General features: G+C 42.7%; 1 protein-coding gene across 2 annotated transcripts; it reads right to left on the bottom strand.

Annotated features, from left to right (window-relative positions):
• Positions 1 to 41: 41 nt before the first annotated feature.
• EFCAB14 (EF-hand calcium binding domain 14) lies at positions 42 to 18273 on the bottom strand. Of its 2 annotated transcripts, none has more exons than XM_080602724.1 (11): positions 17849 to 18273; positions 17393 to 17541; positions 13888 to 14033; positions 11971 to 12069; positions 9018 to 9128; positions 8048 to 8125; positions 6984 to 7175; positions 6236 to 6316; positions 4823 to 4934; positions 4070 to 4201; positions 42 to 3238 (listed from the first exon to the last, which is right to left on the bottom strand). In XM_080602724.1, the coding sequence occupies exons 1-11, from the start codon at positions 18031 to 18033 to the stop codon at positions 3063 to 3065; spliced, it is 1461 nt and encodes a 486-aa protein (XP_080458850.1). In that variant the 5' UTR covers positions 18034 to 18273; the 3' UTR covers positions 42 to 3062. The 2 variants fall into 2 exon arrangements, with proteins under 2 accessions (XP_080458850.1, XP_080458849.1); XM_080602723.1 differs by having other exon boundaries at positions 2278 to 3238; positions 8048 to 8128; positions 17849 to 18272.
• Positions 18274 to 18377: the final 104 nt, after the last annotated feature.

Below are 18377 nucleotides of genomic sequence, written 5' to 3'. Positions count from 1 at the left end.
CCGCCGAGGAGCAGCGCCACAGAAGCCGGGAGAGAGACACGCAGGCTAAAAACGAGCTTTTATTGAGGTAAATCAAAGCCGCGGCACACGGTAACGGGTGTGGGGGTTCAGCCAGCTCGCGCGGACCCGTAAAGCCGCTACACGTTTCCGAAACGGGTACAGGGCAGCAGCGAAACTTGGCAAAGTGAAGATACAAAGTGGTCCCGACACAGGAGTCACCAAAAATATAGAAAGATTACAAGCTGGAAATGACACCGAGCGTCACAGAGCATCTCAGGAGCGTCACCGCGCTCCTGCTGTCACCTGCGAGCAGCCTGTCCCTCAGCACCGTGCCGGCCTCGTCCCTCGCCATGCCCTGTGCCAGGGACGGGGACACGCTCGTCACAGCACCATGATCCTCTCAGACCATCCAACACCAAGTCACGTCTCCTGCTCACTCCCCCGAGTCCTAAATTATCCCTAACGTGCCCACTGCCATCACGTCACCTCTTGATTTCAGACCTTGCCCCTCCAGCACTTGCTACCCAAGGGCAGGCCAAAGGTTTTGGGGCTCCTAGGACCACAACGTGAAGCCACAAATGTCCCACCAGCTCCTCACTGCCAGCACAGATCCAGACAGGTGCGTTCTTTGTCCCTGACTTCTGTGCCCTCTGCCACCTGCAGCACTAACACACGAGAGCAGAGAACCCTGCAGCGAGAAGCATGCGGGATGGAGACTGGAGACAAGGCAGAAAACCTGAAGGGATCACAGCACTACGCTCTGAGGCTGCAACAAAGAGCTGCCGGCTAGTCTAGGCCGAGCAAAAGCTACTGCTGCACTCCCGGATGGTCGTGGTTCATTAAACTCAAAGCACAAGTCCATCCTACACTGCAGTGACTACAGCAATTAGCAACTGACCATGCTCTTGACATGCAAGTTAAGCAGCACCACTGAACAGCTGTGCCTGAATGCCAATTGCTTATCAATTGCAACTCAGTTCCCTGGCCACGTACACAAGACACCAGTGTCTGGAGCAGCACACACTATTCTCAAGACAAGCTCAGCTGACAAATTTCACTATTGCTGTTGAAAAGCCTTCCAAAAGTAAAGCAGACTGTATCAAAACAAAACACTGGTAGATTCGCACGGCAGCACAATAATCCCTTATAATTTAAGGTAGTTTTCATACAAATCAAATTTCCAAAAATATTTTGCAAACTCTGGCATATGGCTATGATACACTATGTACAAATAAAATACCAGAACGGTTACATTTTATTGCTTTTTTTTTATTATTTGGTTAAGGAATTATATATAAGTGTATAAAAGAGTATGGGAAGCTGCAAGAAGCAGATATTAGCTTCTTGTCCTCATAAAGCCAAGGTTGGTTGGTTTTAATTTGTTTTTAAATACTGTGTTTTAAAATGTCACATCAAAAGCATCTCCTTAGCGGGTCACGTCTGCATTACCCAAATAGGACAGAAGAGCAACAGTGAAAGAAGCCTAAGCAATGAATAAAAGGGTTTCATTTTGCGCATTCCTTCACTGATACACACTTCCAGAATACAATTATTAATAAAACTATAAACATCCAATCCAAAGTTACACAAAATTCAACAGTTATCAACTGACTTCCACATAAACTGATGTTTCTGTGAGGTGGGTAATTTCAATTCACTAATCATGCAAAAAGGCTCCCAACAAGATCAGTGATACTGTGAGCAAAATCACCTGATGTGGCTCTGACCTGGCCTGCAAAAGAATCCCTTCTCCATTTTATTTTTTCTTTTTACATTCAAGAAGGTTATAAACACAGTGTTTACATCCACTAGTATAAACACACCCTGAAATTCCTCTATCCTAGTGAAACCTCATTTAAAAAGCACTCATCAGTAGAGAGCACTGATGTGATTATACAATCCTGTCCTGCCTTGTACATCCTTTTTTGACAAAGACAAAAGTTAGGTACCAAGAAGCAATCACATGCACATTAGACAGAAAACAACCCACAAGTTCTACTCCAGGCTGCTCCCACCTACTCACAATCCTACTGACAAGGAGCCTTACTCAGGGCTCTTCATCAGTGACCCCACCAACAGCGGGTGGAAGAAGCCAGCAGCATTGGCAACCTCATTCACAAGATCTCTGGTGACCAGTCAGCGAGACTCAACACACCTCTGACTGCTCCCTGCACAGCGTGCAGGGGTATGAACTGTTCAGGTGCTACTCAGCAGGCTGCATTGCAGACTTTTACCTCTTAGGTATCTGTTATTCAGTAGCTTTTTTTTTTTTAAAAAACAAACAAACAAACAAAAAAAAGATAGGCTCATCTCACAAAATGTAATCTGGATGCAATACAGCAAAGCTAAAAGAATGCTGGAGTGAAAACCCAAGCACTTGGTAGGCAATTGCTCCTGTAGGCTCACGATAGAAAAACACATTCAACTCTTCCCTCTAAAAGTAAGTCCTGCTATAGATGGACATAGTTTACCACTCCTTCCTTCCTCTGCCTGAGTCCAAACTCATTCATGGATATACTTAGTCAAAACTAGAATTTTAGTTAAAGCTCTCACCTACGCCTTTTAGCCAAATCTCCCATTATAAAGTTTACTACCAACGCAGCCCCTGACACAAACCTCCCCTTAAATATGCATAATTTACTCTATTTCAAATATTTACAAGCAGAGAAAGCCCATCTTTACAAGACAGATCTCTTTCTGCTTTACATAAAGTGCAACTCTCTAATTTAAGGCAAATTTCAGTGAAATATAAAACCATAGTTTTATTTTTGTATTTTAAATTAAAAACAAGAACTCCCTCGGAAAGAATGACCAACAAATGCATCTAAACAAGTGTGGGAATTTTCTGGATTTTAACAGTCCCAATATTATGTCCTATCGACATCTAAACTTGTAATTTGTTTTCAATAAAAGAAAAAAAAAAAGGTGGCAACGTGTACAGTAATTTCACTCCAAAGATCAGTAAAACACTGGGAAAGTGCAGACAGTTTTTTTCATATCCCGTAGTTTCCTTTAGCTACAGTAGCGTCCATCAATATCACATTTCTAAATATATGTATCTCCTATATACCTAAAGCTAGTCTCAGTTCTTGTAATGAGTATTTCTCATCTCCATCTGTGTCAAATTTCTTAAAGATCTCTGAATCCTGGGCTATAGAGCCAAGCAGCTTTTGAAGATCTTCAAAAGACAGTTTTCCGTCAGCATCTTCAGGTGCTTTTTCAAACAAATTCTGAAGATCTGCAAAGAGAACAATGATTTAGAAGTAATTCTTTGAAGTACACAGGAATACTGTGTAAGTTACTCTTCCAGTTTTACTGCATTATGTGTTACTACCTAGTAATTAAGTAAAACATCCCCAAATACACAGCTTGCCTTCTGTATTGTCATAAGCGTCAGTAACAGTTCAGAAGTAAAAAGCACAAACATCAACATTTCTGAATTAAATTACAATAAGTCTTTTAAAAAAAATCCCCATTTCTAGCCACATCTAATAGCCCATTCTACCATTACCCACTGCACAGAGATGCAGTTATCTTCCACAAAAGCAAGCTCTGAATGACTGTTGCTATACCAACAGCACGGATCATATAAAGGGAAAAGTGCCTATTCATTTCCTGAAGCAAAGCAATGCCCTTTCAGTAGCTGAAGAGATTGAACAGCAAGATCCAGAAGCCATTCATTCCACCAGGCAGCATTCTCTTAAAGGGAGAAAAAAAAAAAGAATCGAAGAGGAAAAAGAAAACAACGTGCACATTCACACCTACTTCGTTTTCCTTCAGCACCCTAGCTCTGCCCTTGACTACTCTCCCAATCTGTTGGGCACTTGGCACAATACTTTGGCACACAGAACACATCACTGACCTTAATGCACGCGCCTGTTTAAATCCCCATTTCTTTTATATGCTATTCTTTTCTCTCTGTTAAATCTGTGGTTTTCAACCTTTTCAACTTGACCGAACTTCTCACAGATTGTCCAGACACTAACATAATTCCAGCTACACTTAATGTCCCCTGAACATTCGCATGAAATATTTACAAAAAGAAAAGGTCAGCCTAGAAAGCACACACCTTCTATGCTGGAAATTTCTGGCAAGGACAGATGTCTCAGCTGTCCATTCTTCTCTGTGTTGTCATCAGCTGACCTTGAAGTCAGCCTTGAAAGGTCTGTGGGCTTTGCCGTAGTACTCGAACTACTTTCAACTGTTGCAAAACAATTTCTGTTAGTCTTATTATTTCCACAGAATTAGTCAGCAGAAACAAACAGGAAAAAGCCAGTAGAACTAATTCAAAGATTTTTTACATCACACATGCTATATGGGCTAAGAATAGTGCAAAATTGTTTCAGGATATAGTAGTGTTATCCACTTTTACCAAAAGTAGAAGAACAGAAGGAATGAAGGCTTATTTTTGGACAGTTATACAGCTTTAACCTTTCACGCTGTACTCGTGGATGTATATTTGTAAACCTCAAACACAGAATGACTGGCTGGCAAATGCTTTCTACTTCCTATTCTGAAAGCAATGAACAAACTTTAGTAATTCAATCTGTATCAGCCCACCTGAGCTGCTTTTACCATCTCCTCCCTTCTCTGGGGATGTATCATTGTCTACTTCCATAACAGCAACTGCTGGAAAGTTGCTAAGGAAACTTTTGTATTCACATGTCATTTTCTACGTCTTAGACCCGTTTTCTGCCTGACTGAATTCATCTTCACCAAAAATCTTAGGAAAGCTGTATAACTTATTCACCTTCATTACTTATTCTTTTAATTACACCAGGAACCTTAACCTTTATGGATTACTCTTGCACAACATTCTTACCATTCTTTGATGCCTCAATGGGACGGTCATCTTCTGGCTTGCTTGTGAGAGCACTGATCAGCTGAAGCTTCTCTCTTAGTTTTAATACCTGAGAATCTCTGGTTCCTGGTTCCTGCACATGTTGAAAATAATTTTCTTAAAAAGCACCCTCTTCAATAGACAGAGGAGATCAGAACAAGAATTCACTTAAAACATCCAAGTACTTTTGAATGACCTAATCATTTAAAAACTTGATCACTATCATTTTCAAAAAAAGCGGTGGAGAAACTTCAGGAGTAAATTCACACATTCTATAAGAAGAAATAGAATCAGTACCTCAACCCAAGAAGTAGGCAAGTATTTTGCAGACACCAATTTCAAAATAACGTGACATTTCTATATTTCTTATACAAATGAGTAAGATACTCACAAATGATAATACAGAAAGTCAACAAATGTCCTTGGAATGAACATTTATACATTAATTGAATTACATAATTGTTTCAAATGTTTGTTTGCAGCATTGACTACTTTCAGGTAGGAATTACTATATCACTGTCAACCATCACATTTTTTAGTCTGGATCTCTTCTGCTCTTTTACGATAAAATTCCAGATTACAGGTTGCGTTCACATCAATCCAAGCCTGACATGACAGCGTAGTCAGTTCACTCATCTGCCTCCTTGCCAGAATGTGCAAAGTAACTTTAGCACTACCCCTCATCCCTAACCCACAACTTGGCCGTTCAGTTAAGTCTGTTAAACTTGCTCACAGTCAGTTATTCGATCATTACTGAGAGAAGACTTTCATCAATATGTGGACTCCACTACTACAAAGTTTCTCTAAGTCAAATTTTGGCTGTTAGCTCCTGAGGCTACAGCTCTGAAGTCAGAGGACAAACAGGGACTGTGCAGGCCTGGGCAGCACTGCACTGTCTTCTTGAATTCCGTCCTCTCACCCTTTCATGACTTCCCCTATGATGCACTATGTTTATTAAGGATAAACATAACCCAAGAAAGTTTTTACACATGGAAAAATGTCATAACACCATTTACGGAGTGAACCTAGAATAGCTGGGACAGCTTTGCTGAGGGCATGACAATGGGAACTCAAACTGAGCCAGCTGCCAAAGTCCCTCACTGCACTGGACCATGGTCTGAAAGACTTTCAGCTGCACGAAAGGATATTACAGCAGCTCTGCTGTGTTATCCCATAGTCAGAACAACAAAACTTTATCACAACTTTTCTTCCATCCTAATTCACATCCTGTCCCCAAAATGGGGTGGGTAAACTGTCCTTCTACACTGTACTTTTAAAAGAAACTGGGTCAGATAAGCCTACTTGCAGATCTTTTCTCAAGTCTCATTTAAAACATGATGAGAAGACAATGACAGGGTCTACTAACCCAGTATAGTTTGCGTTTCCTTACTTTACCTTCAGTTCTTTATTTGAATGTGTTTCATTATCTAGTTGATCTTCATTTTCCACTTTTAGAGAGGTAGTTGTATCATTCCCCTAGAGTGAAAATGGAGGAGAGCTGAGTGTACACACGTACTTATTTTTAATTTACATTAATTTTCTATAATAAAGTTTCTTTCCTTCAAATATGCCAGGCACAAAGCAGGATAAAAACAGGACAAGTACAAGCTAGAATAAATATCAAGACAGTGAATGATATAATTTACCACAGCAGTGTCAGCATGTTTCTTGCTGTTCAGTATACAAAACATGTTCATAGAGTCTGGACTCAGCACAGCCTACAGAAGGCATTGGAAAGATCTGTGAACATATTTAAATGCTTTTTTGAGCATTTAAGTACAGATGAACAATCCAGAAGCCCACCTAACTTCCTGGTGGTCTTGACAGATGTCCTATATGCCGGAGAGGCTTGCCCAAACATAGTTTAAGAGGTTTGGGAATCCCATCCCATTAAGCAACTAAGTCTTAAACATCAAAATGTTTAGGACATTCTTCTGCAGATTCTGAAGGGAAGAAGATAGGAGTTTCTTTGAAGTGGTCATTAAGTTACATATTTCTGATCAGATAATCAAATTCCAGCTTTTTTAAATGAAATCCTAAGCCTCTCAAGTTTTACTCTCACTTCTTTAGTTGGGCCTTAAAAAGCTACAAATGCCCTGCGTAGAAAGAACTGAAATTAGTAGACACCCACAGTCACGCTTACCACACTGGTAGACAAGTTGTCTCTTTTGTCCAGTTTATTCACAGCAACGGGAGAGTTTTCCAACAGCGTAACCCTCCGGCTGAGGTTACCGATGGCTGAATCCACATTTAGAAGCTTGATATCATTCAACTTCTGGTACGCCACTACAGAATTATTTAGCTCCTCCAAAGCTGCATGGAGTGACTGGCTTTCCTGAAATATAAAAAAGTCAGAACACGGCAGTTTACTTCGCTTCTGCAGCGCTCTTGCTATTAACAACATGGTGACTGACCCAGTTTAACCAGGAAGGCTTCAGGCTGGCTCTCCACAGAAATGCTGAAAACATTCAACTGGAAGCTTCCAGAAAGTTATTCCAGCTTTCAAAGTTTGAAACTGAGATTTTCCTCAGGGCTAACCGCTTTGTTGCTAATGTAATCAATTCAGCTGTGCCAGCAAACACACAAAGCCTATTCATCTAGTTTTCCAGAGCAAGCCTGGTAACTACACCAATTATTTTTGGATATACTCTGGGTAGCCAGAGGGTCACTCTAAGAAGCTGGTATTTATACATAAGATTCAGTTTGAGGAATATAATAATTGTATTAAATACAAATAAATGCAGTAATTCCATTACAGGCCATTTTGGCTAATCACCTTTTTATTTTTTTAATCCCCACTTTCCACACTTCATTACATTGAGGGTGACTCAACACATGCCACTCCCAGATTTGCTCAGATTGGCAAGTACCTGCCATAAAATCCATTCAATAAAAAGCCTTTAAATCATTTAAATTTACATGAGCAAAGTACACAGTAACTTGTTTGATATTCCATTTCAGACGTTCTACTCCTCACCCAGTTAAAACACACCAAAAGAAAAAAGGTACTCTCAGGCTAGAATACTTTCGTGTTTGCACATGCACAGGAACAAACTACAGTAAAATTATCTTACACTTGGTTTTGAATTATGCCATCTGTATTTTGCCTTCATAAAACCATACTTTTTTACGCTACAATATTGTAAAACACACAAAAACGTTAAGTACCACTTGTACCAATATTCAATACGCAAGGGAGAAAAATACCTGTTTGCAATTTTCTGTCTGATTTCTCTCAGTTCTTGGCAGAACAGTGGAAGGAAATGAAGTTAGCTGTTTCAATTCCTTCTAAGGAAAGAAGCAGAAAATTATGTTACCAAAAGCTCATAGAAAATACGAAGCTTTTAAGAACTGGCAGAATGTAGGTAAGGATGTTTTGTTATAATTAGTGTCACTCGTGCAAGCAGTATCTTAACCAGACTAACACAGTTTTCTGTTTCAAACACTGAGGATCCAAGTATGGGTTTGGGGTTGTTTTTGTTTGTTATTAAACACTCCAACTAGGTATTCTCCTTTAACACAGTCTTATGAGACACATTTCACCACTGCTACACAGGCTACACCTATAAAGTTTCTGCAGTACCCACTAACTAAATTAAGTTTCAAAAGGCGTCTAATGAGAATATTTGCAGGAGAAAAAGGAATTATTCAAAGTAATGCTGTATTGCATTCTAACTGAAAAAATATTTGTTGACTCTTTTTCCACTAGAAAATTTCCACTTCCCAAGCAAGAGAGGTCAGTGTAAATACAGCGAACAGTTTCTGGTAAATATGGTCAGTAATTTTATTCTCACACACATCCTTAATTCAATTTTCTCGACACTTTCACCATACCATTCTTAAGACATGGTGCAGAGAGTTACACCATAAGCAGTACTCTGTATCACACAGCAGGAAAGATTCCCAAGGCTCCACATTTGTGTAGCAGCAAGTAAAAATCTGCAGGACAGAAAATACAGTAGGAAGCAACTATTCTGGCTCTAGAAAAACACATACTTGGGACCACACAGGAGACGCTACGCAGGGTAACAAGATCAGTATATTAATGTATCAGCCTGCACCTACTGAGACCTAGAAAGTGTTTCAAAGATGTAGAACAAGAACTTAAGAGTTCTTAGGCTTGTTTTATATTAGGCAGGTAAACTTTACACAGAGTTCTATCAGCGCATTTTCTTACCACTTCATTCTGGAGTACTTCTATGGATTTCTTGTATTCTTCAATAGCTGTCTGTATGTTTTCAACATCATGAGAAACGCTGGTAAGAGTGCTACCTATGTTTGCCACAGTCTGGAAGAAAAGAGTAAGACAAAAATCTCAGCCTGCCTCAACTGCATTGTTCCAACGTTTCCATTTGCTAAACACAGTGTTTTGTTAACGAAACAGCAGGCAGGCTGCCACAAAAACAGGCAGTCGAGCTTGGAGGATGCAGAACTTCCTTCACAGGCAAAACAGCAAACCATAGCCAGGGCATCTCAGGGCCAATAAAATGCACACACCCCCTATACCATGACAGCTTAAGCTAGATGACCAAAATTACAGGCTTACTACTCCCAGAGCAACGCAAAGGTTCTGGCATTAAAAAAAGTCCTGAGATGAAGAAATCTGTCTTCCTCTCTGCGTGGAGTATTTGTATTAAACACAAGGATGCTGACATCATCTATTTACCCTGCCTTAATTGACTTCGAGGCCTACCTGTCAGACACGTCATGCGCTGCAAAACTGGTCTGCCAAAGGCTGTTGTCTAGGTTTCCAAGTATTGCTTTTTTTTTTAAATGAAAGAACAGCTCTGAAGCATCAGGAAAGCCCGCATGAATTCCACAGGTACAGCCAGCGTGCTGTGACAGCCACCTCTGCTTCTGACTACTGCACTCTCATTCCCCCGTCACCTATTTGCACTCCCCCTACATCCAGACTTCAGAAACCATTCTGAAAAGCTGCACTGATGTTTTACTAGCTGATGGCATAGTTCCATAGCAGAGTCAAAGTGTCAGATAGGACACAAACACTGATGTAATAGGACAGAGCTCTCCCCTATGCTTCTCATTCCATTTTGAATACTTTCTTCAATGATCAAAACAAATAAAACCCATCTAAAAATCCCCTCTCCCTATGAGCCCATTACATTCACAAGTCCTTATGGCACATGAGTGACACCACGGCTACCCAGAGTATATCCAAATGATATCCACACAAACCATCCTCCACTTCTTTCTTTTTGCAAGTCTGAACAATCTCCCTGCCTTGGAGGACCTCAGAACACTCTTAGCACCTTTCATCAGTCAGAACACAAGCCCCTGCGCATGAGCAACTCCCTCAGTAACCCTTCAGGACTAAGATCAGCAAGCAGCTCCCTGTTTGCAGGATGATTTGATGAAAGAGGGCTTAAAAAAATAAATTTAATTCCAATAGCAGCCCTTCCTTCAAAAAAAAAAAAAAGGCAGGTGATTCCAAATACAGGGGATTGCAACAGATAGTTGAGCAAGACGTTTTCTCTAGACCTATCAAAAACCAGGCCACCCACCTATACCCACTAAGTTCTCCCGTCTGACAGAAGGTACTGCAGCATGCACACAGCCAGAGGTCTAAAAGAAGTCTGAGCTTTGAAAACTATTGCTCTTCATTAACATGACACTGAAAAAAAAACATTAAAATTGTTGTATTTAAACTTCAGAATAGTTTTTCTATGCTCAAAACATACTTCCTAGAAGGATTCCAGCTCTGTTTTTATACCATCAACCTTCTGAAACGTACATGCAAGCAAAGGTGGCACCAAGAGAGAAGAGGAAACAGATGCCACATCTAGCACCTTACTTCAACACAACAGCAGAGACTGAAAGGAACCCTGAAAGTTCCCAGCACTGTATGCAAGGTCTTTGATTTTCCACAAAGTGTGACCAAACGCGGGCTTATTTCAACAAGAAGCCCTGCTGTTCGGCAGCTCACTGCGAGCTGAAACTTGTTGGCCCTAACAGTTTGTCCTGACAGTACTGTAGTAAAGGCAGCAAGATCACACCAAGGTTATTACATAAATAAATTAGGTGCGGGTTCTAGACTCTAAGTACTTCTTTACGACTTCTGACATAACGCAGTGAAAATCCAGCATGCTCCTACCAGCAGATTAGAAACAGCTTGATATTCCCCCCAGAAAAAGAACTCCTAGCAGAACTGACCAGCCAAACCACACTAATTATTTTGCATATGACCAGCTTGTTGATTATGCTGGAACTTTGTAGGGATAGGAAATGAGGAGAAGTGGAAACCCGTAAAAGCTACAAGGAGCACTGGACTGACATTAGGTGTTAGCCCGATATAAATATTTATTTCTAAATAACAGAACTGCCATGGAAGACCTGGGAAAGTTTCAACAAACCTTTCTTTTTACCAAAATGAACAGGCCAGTTCTTTGGAAAAGAGGGCTCAGCTAAGGCAGACAGTAAGACACTGTATTAACAGAGGTCACTTCATAAGTAAGCCTGCGTCACCCATTTGGGCACGTCTTCCAAGGAATTGTCAAAAAAAAAAACATCTCAGTACAATGTATGTTTTACTGTGCAAGCACTGAACTGCTGAACACCAAGAAAGCTCCCACACTACTGTTCCAGGCACACTGCTCCCTTCTGCCTGCCTCAAGACCACAAACGCAGATACAGATGTAGTACTGTATTGCTCATTATCAGGACTGTTTCCAGAAAGCAATGAATTTCTATTTATTTCATATTAAAAAAAAGAAAAGTCAAACTAACTTCCTATTTGCAACCACCACCACCGTAAAGCTGCAGACAGACTTTTTGCAAGCGTCTTAAACGAGATTAGGAAGATTAGCAACCTGAAGGAAAGCAACCTCCAAGGTAAAGAAGTGAGAACATAATACAACCAGAAACACGTGAATCTCCAAAAGGGGAGAGCCAAATCCTTCTTTATTTAAAAAATAACAATAAAAAAGTCTGCCATACATTACCTTAGGACCATACTCTATCTGAAGTATGTGAAACACAATTTAAAAACAGAGAAGCCGCTGTTTCACACACGCAATTCATGTAGCTCCCGTTGTTACTGCTGTCCCCAACAGCCCTGCTGCAGCACAGCACTACACAACGCATTCAGCGATAGCCACATGTACAGTACTTGCCTTCTGAAGTTTCTCTACCGTGACAGGAAGATAAATCAGATCAGAAGCAGACTTTATGTTGGTTTTGAGATGATTTACTGTTGAGGTCAATAGGGAAATCTAAAAACAAAGAGGAATATTTACAATCAGCCAACATAATCCTGATTCTGACCTTTCCCAATACTAATGGCTTAATTTGTAACACCAAAACATAAGACACAAGAAAAAGATACGTACATATACACACACAAAAACACCCTTGTCTCTAGGATAGAGGTCCTGCTTAAGGCTATATTAAAAAATCTCCTGCTTCTTGGAGGAGAAGCAAATTTTTTTTAAACTGAATGAAAAACATAGGGTACCGCCTGCCCGTTTTATACTCAACCCTTACGGACAGGTTGTTGCCCAAGGAAGTTTTTTTGTTGTTTTTATCTTGCACAAGAAACCTTTACGTAGAGGAAGCAGACATCTAGTTCTGCATTTAGCAATCACAAACCTGCCCAGCAAAACCCAGTAAAGCCATGCAACTTCTCTAAATGAGCGACAGGCAAAGAATTTGCACATATCACTCAAACCTTCTGCTGCAGAAGTGGTTTCTGTCAACTCTCTTACCCAGATTACAAGTGATTTTACAAGTCTTAATTTTTCATCCCACACAAGAGGCTGTCAAATTACAAACACCTACGAGCTGGTCATTAATTACTAATAGCACTTTAAGATCAGTTTGCAGCCAACAACAGTTGAAACAAATGAAGAATCATTCTTCTCACACTTGACAGCGAGAAAGTAGAACAGATAAAACACACTTTCTTCTAGTTAAAAATTAAAGTTGTCTTGCAAGCTGAGAAAAAGGGCAAGATCCTAGTTTTACAACAGGCCAACCTTGACCAGCTGGCCTACAGAGTCTCTAGCTCCACAGCTGTGAATATTGGCTGAAATAATTCCCAGCAGTGTATCCCAACAATTCACGGAAAAAACAATAACTGAGTTCTGGCTGAGACTGGAACCAGACCCTGAAGTAACTTGAGGGCCAGCAGGAACCATGTCCCGAGTGGTTTTAACATCCAGGTGCAGATAATAATTGCCTTTTAAAAGTCCAATGAGGCACCTAAACAACTGTGAATAACATATATTGTGCTAAAGAAAGCAAGTCAAGTTTTCAAACGTATTTAAGTGCACTCAACCACTGCATGGGACTGCAAATAAACCAATCCAAGCAGGCACCTCAACTGTTTTTAAAACTTAATCCAAAGTCCCAGCATCAGAGAGGGCCACCCCACACGTACCTCTGGATACCACTAACTGCGAGCAGGTATGAATTTTTACCCTCCAAAACAAGAATTTCAGTAAGAGCCTTGCTGCATGCTTTGTTTGAAGCATGAGCTAATACATCAGCAGAGGAAACAGCTTTCCGTTAAGTGGCTTAGTTCTATCACAGTAAACAGAGCTAAGATTTACACCAGCTCAGGTTCCAAGCGTGTATTAGCAGATTTTACATTCACGAGACGTCAGTGCTTCCTTTGTAGCAGCATGAACTCGCACTGATTCGGGCTAACTTCACTCCATGCACATGAAACGTTTGCAGATACTCTCCTTAGATTTGAAGTGTCAAATCTCTCTTCGTAAACATCACGGTTATTTGGCAAGACAATAAGAACTGCACAGTTCTTAGGTTTCCTGAAATTCCTCCTCAAGCCTTCCCACCAGTTGCATAATTCTTCCTTTTTGCAACAAGTCTCCAGTCCAACTGGACGTTCTACCTCCTTTTGTTTAAGAAGAATACGTTATTTCAACTTTCAAAATAACATTTGGCATCTGGTCACAGAAGTCCTTGGAGAACCGCTCACCACTGCACTTAGTTACATAGGCACTCAAGCTTTTTTTCTGCTTGCAGGTTTACTTTTTCTGTAAAGATAAAATTAAAGTGATTCTTCTCACCTGTTTATTGATCTCCGTGATATTTATCCAAATTTTACTTAGCCCCAGTTCTCCAGTCTCAATTTGTTCTAGCTGCTTTTGCTTCTGCACCAAATCTTCATTGAGTTTAGGAATTTCTTGGAATGACGTCTTTTGATTAGATTCCACTAAAGAATGAAAAAAAAATAAATTTAATCAACAGAAGTCCAGGGAAACAATGTTGAATAAGCAAGAAACAAATTACAAGCAACAAGGTCTACAACAGCCAAAGGCAGCATTACCAGTTTCTGCAGGAGCTTATTGCCACTTCTGGTTTCAGCATTTGTTGGGAACAGCTCATTTTTGTTTTTAGGAGTACAAACGTCTGCAGACAGAATCCAGAAAGACCGTACTAAATTTAACACTTTGCAACAGCACTGTCACTCCAGAAAGCCTCAGCAGGTCTTTTTTCAGTGCAGTTACTTTGCATTACTTTCACAGGGGGGACACCAGATAGTAACAGAAACGTAAATAAGAAGTGCCAAAAGTACCAGGGCAAAGCAGGCACGCGAAACGAACCTCGATGCCCTTTTCAAGCCTACAAAGAGGCTGCTGCTGATGAACTGAAGTCCAAAGAGATTAACATGATTACACTTCTTCCATGTGACAGAAAGACAACTGAAAAAAATGCGTATGCTTACACGCTAACATCTGTTGGTAAACAAATCGATAAACAAGTGCCTTGGAAATAGTCAGTTCTTACTGCACTTGGTACTACAGAAGGGGGAAAACGTGGCTCTCACCAGTTCTCGTGAGCCTGAGAAATGCAGCTCTTCCAGGTCTGCAGTGACTAAGCTGTTTAGCTGCAAGTGCTATTAAGCAATCCTAAATCCCTAGGTATGAGGAACAAGTGAGCAAAGGTTTTGAGATGGCAGTGACAGGGCTCTCCAAAGCCCGCACCTCTGCTCTGCGAAGGAATGCTGCAGTGCTCCCCAGCAAACTGCCAACTTTCAGACCCCACAGTGCCAAGAGCAGCGCTACCTACATGGTGTGCATCCGGCGGCTCCAACAATAAATTCCCACGTATGACCCACGGGGCCAGAGGAGTTGCCCTTCAGAAGTGCTTTTGGCCCATGCAGGAGTTGACTAAAGAGAACTGGAAACCCATGTGTTTTCTAGAAGCCACTTCACTTAAAACAAATTCTAAAGTCACTTACAGGTATGCAGTAATCTGTACCGATCACTCAAGACCCAAATAACACTTCTGGTTAAGTAAGACCCTAAGAAGTACATTTCATCCAAAACAGACTCAGAGCTGATCATGCGTTTGCATACCTTCATGTACGCACTCAGTCTGATGTCTCCTCCCCAGACTTCAGAGCCTCTTGCAGACAGATTACTGCCTGTTTTGCCACTCTCACGGTGTACAGCAAGACCCCACTTAAAGAGTTTTCTGCAGTGCTAGAGGGTTAAATACTATGTGCGTTCTCAGCACCCTTACTAAGTGGCAACACTACAATGACTTCTCCCCACCCCGAACGTACTAGAGACGCAAGTAAGTCTTATTTTTAAAAACGCTCTCATACCATAGTTGGTTCAAAGGATGGCAGAACAGGTACCACCACGGGAATCTGCTCTTCCAGGGGAAAAAAGACAAAAATCAATGAACCTTCAGAGGAGGAAGACTTTTTCCAGAGCAGCCAAAGGACTGATCCGTGTACCTTTGTTCCTCCTTCCACCCTCCTGTTCCACCAAAGTAGAATTTACCTTTTGGGACCAGGTTATCCTTGCTGTCTGTTTTTGGTTGTTGTCAATATTGTTTTTAAAGCTGTCTCTCACAACGTGACTCTCGTCCAGCTCCTAGGCATGCTATTGCAGTAACAGGGAAGTAGGGGACTATTTTATTACCACACAGAGGATTAGACGCACTGGTTTTCTATCACAGCTAGTAAGGAGACAACAAGTCCATCTGTGGTTGTCAGAGAGCGCGCTCCAAGCGAACAACTCTTTAACAAAGAAGTCTGTAGAACAGGAGTGATGAAACTTAACTGCACCAAAGCCAACAAGTGTCATCACACCAGACTTTTCAGTGCCAGTAGATACTATTGCTTAAATTAGATCAGTCCATGAAGAGCAGCAGGTGGCTTGCCCAGAACTAGACGAAAACAGGCACTGCAGAGCTGCTCAGCAAGTTCAGAGCCACATCGCAGTGCCTGTAACTGGGCACTCCAGTTAAGCCTAGTTTTAGGGCTTCGGTGTCAGTTAGTCTAAAAAGCTGACCTAACAAGCAGTGCCTTCTCTTGTAGCCTGCCAGAAGATTTCAACTCAGCAGACAGCTGGTTAGCAGCGCAGCTACTCCCCACCTGGCAGCAACGTTACACACCCTAACAGGAAGCCCAGGACACCAACAGCAGAGAGCTCCTCAAAGAACAGCAAACGCTTCCTCAGTGTCTCCTTCCACTACTAGTGGATCAAGCCCTCTGCCTACCTCCAGCCCTAGCGCCCTCGTACTTTTCAGATCAATTTCAAGAACTCTCTGGCCTTATTTTTAATGTCTTTTTCATGTCCTAAGCAAAAATATATATATATCCAAAATTAAGGCCAAAGCCACAGGACAAAATCTGCAGTCAACAATGATGCTCTTCAGGCAAACCATACCTACTTAACCCTCCTGAAGCATCCACAGACTACAGGAAAGTTCAGGATTCACTATCATCTGTTCCCTTCACACAGCTCCTCAGCTTATCCTCGCCTTTTTCAATATACACGATTTTAAACACCACTAAAATAAGTCACCAAAATGTACCCTGTATCTAGAGGTATGCTATAGAGACCCAAAAGCACGTTGCACGCGAGTCCTATTATTTGTCACACCTCTGCACTGCAGCAGTTGTTTTAGGACTAAAATCTTACATGCACAGAGGAAACCTGAGACCTCCAAGCAAAATGCTTCACGTTAACTCTGTATTTCAAAGTATTCAGCATGATACAACCCCACGCCACATCCAACAAGACAAAAAAGTTGAACAAAGCTTGGCCAATGAAAGCCAGATAAACATCCCAAAGATATACAAGAAAAAACATAATACCTAAAAAACATTTAAATCGCAGTAGCACAACCGCAAGTATTAGAGGCTTTTAAACAAGCTCAGGATGGGAACATCACTTTCCATTAATATTATTTGGAAAGAAGCATCAAAACTCCTCAGACTACTTTTACAGGGCTTTTCAAAAGTTTCTATTTCTTTTTAAACTGTGGCTTTGGAAGGGAGCACTCCCAAGCCCAAAGTCTAGAATTTCAGAAGTGTACGTACAAGCAAAGCCCCACCGAATCCAGCATTCCTGCTCCTCAGGAGGTACCGAGCAGGCAGGAATACATAATGCCTGCCTTAGATTCGCTCAGCCTCGTTATTTTTGGTTCAGAGGACTCTTCAAAGTCACAGAGGGTTTATCTTAGTGTCTTCCCGCTCTGAATAAGCAGGCAGGCAACTACAGCTTTTCCTACTGCCGAAAGCAAATGTGAAATAGCATAGGAACGCATACTTACTAGTTCGAAATTTCTCTTTTATCACATCCAGATCCTCCTTGAGAGCTACCTGCATCCAGACCAAGCCAACACAAGCCACCACGCAGGCAGCAAGAATGACAAAAGCGCATAACGGGTAACAGAGTTTGCAGCATCGCAGATAGTCTCCCCTGGGTAAGAGAAAGAAAACTGACGGTGAGTATTCAAGAGTATCTAGAAAAGTTTTACTTAAAATGCTGATCTGTCAGAGGAGGGGAAGGGCACGCAGGCTTTGCTTGACAGGAGTTAAGGGGGAAGTTTTCTAAGTGAGGGTGCACAGGGAGACAGGCAGCACCCCCAGCACATTCAACTTTAGCCACCTCGCTGAAACGCCCCCCCCGCCGCCACCCCTCACACCACACACCCCGACCCCACCAGGGCAGACCGGGGAGAGCCCCGCACCCCCCCCACATCCCCCCATACCCCCCCAGCCCTCACTTGGCGAAGCGGCCCCGCGCCCCCCCCAGCTCCTCCTCCTCCTCCTCGGGGGAGCTCGACTCCGAGTCGGAAGCGGGGGGCTCGGTGCGCAGCAGCCGGTGCCCGGAGCCCTTCTTGGCGGCCTTCTTGCGGCGCCCGTCGGCGGCCAGCCCCAGCAGGGCGTTCAGCTCCTTGCGCTTCTTCATCCTCTTGGGCGGCGGGGCGGCCACCGCCTGCTGAGCCCCCCCGCCGCCGCCGCCGCCGCCTGCCGCCGCCGAGCCCCGGCTCGCCAGCTCCGCGGGGCCCCCGCCGCGGCTACAGGAGCTGTGCGGGGCGGCTGGTGGCGGCGGTACTGGTGCTACTGGTGGCGCCGGGGCTGCCCCGCCGCGCCGCCCGCCCCGCCCGCGCCATGGCTGCTCGCTCTGCCGCCCCGCCGCGCCCCCCACCCGCCAGCAAGACGCGCTCCCATTGGGCGGCGCGGGGCCGCCCCGCCCGCCGCTCGGAGGGGAGCCCGCTGAGGGAGGGGCCCGGGTTCGAGACCCGCCGCTGA

The sequence above is a fragment of the Anser brachyrhynchus genome (assembly GCF_964034855.1).
Source record: "Anser brachyrhynchus genome assembly, chromosome: 8".
Classification (NCBI taxonomy): Eukaryota; Metazoa; Chordata; class Aves; order Anseriformes; family Anatidae; genus Anser; species Anser brachyrhynchus.
The sequence above is the reverse complement of the archived record's forward strand: the minus strand, read 5'-3'. Positions and strand labels throughout refer to the sequence as shown.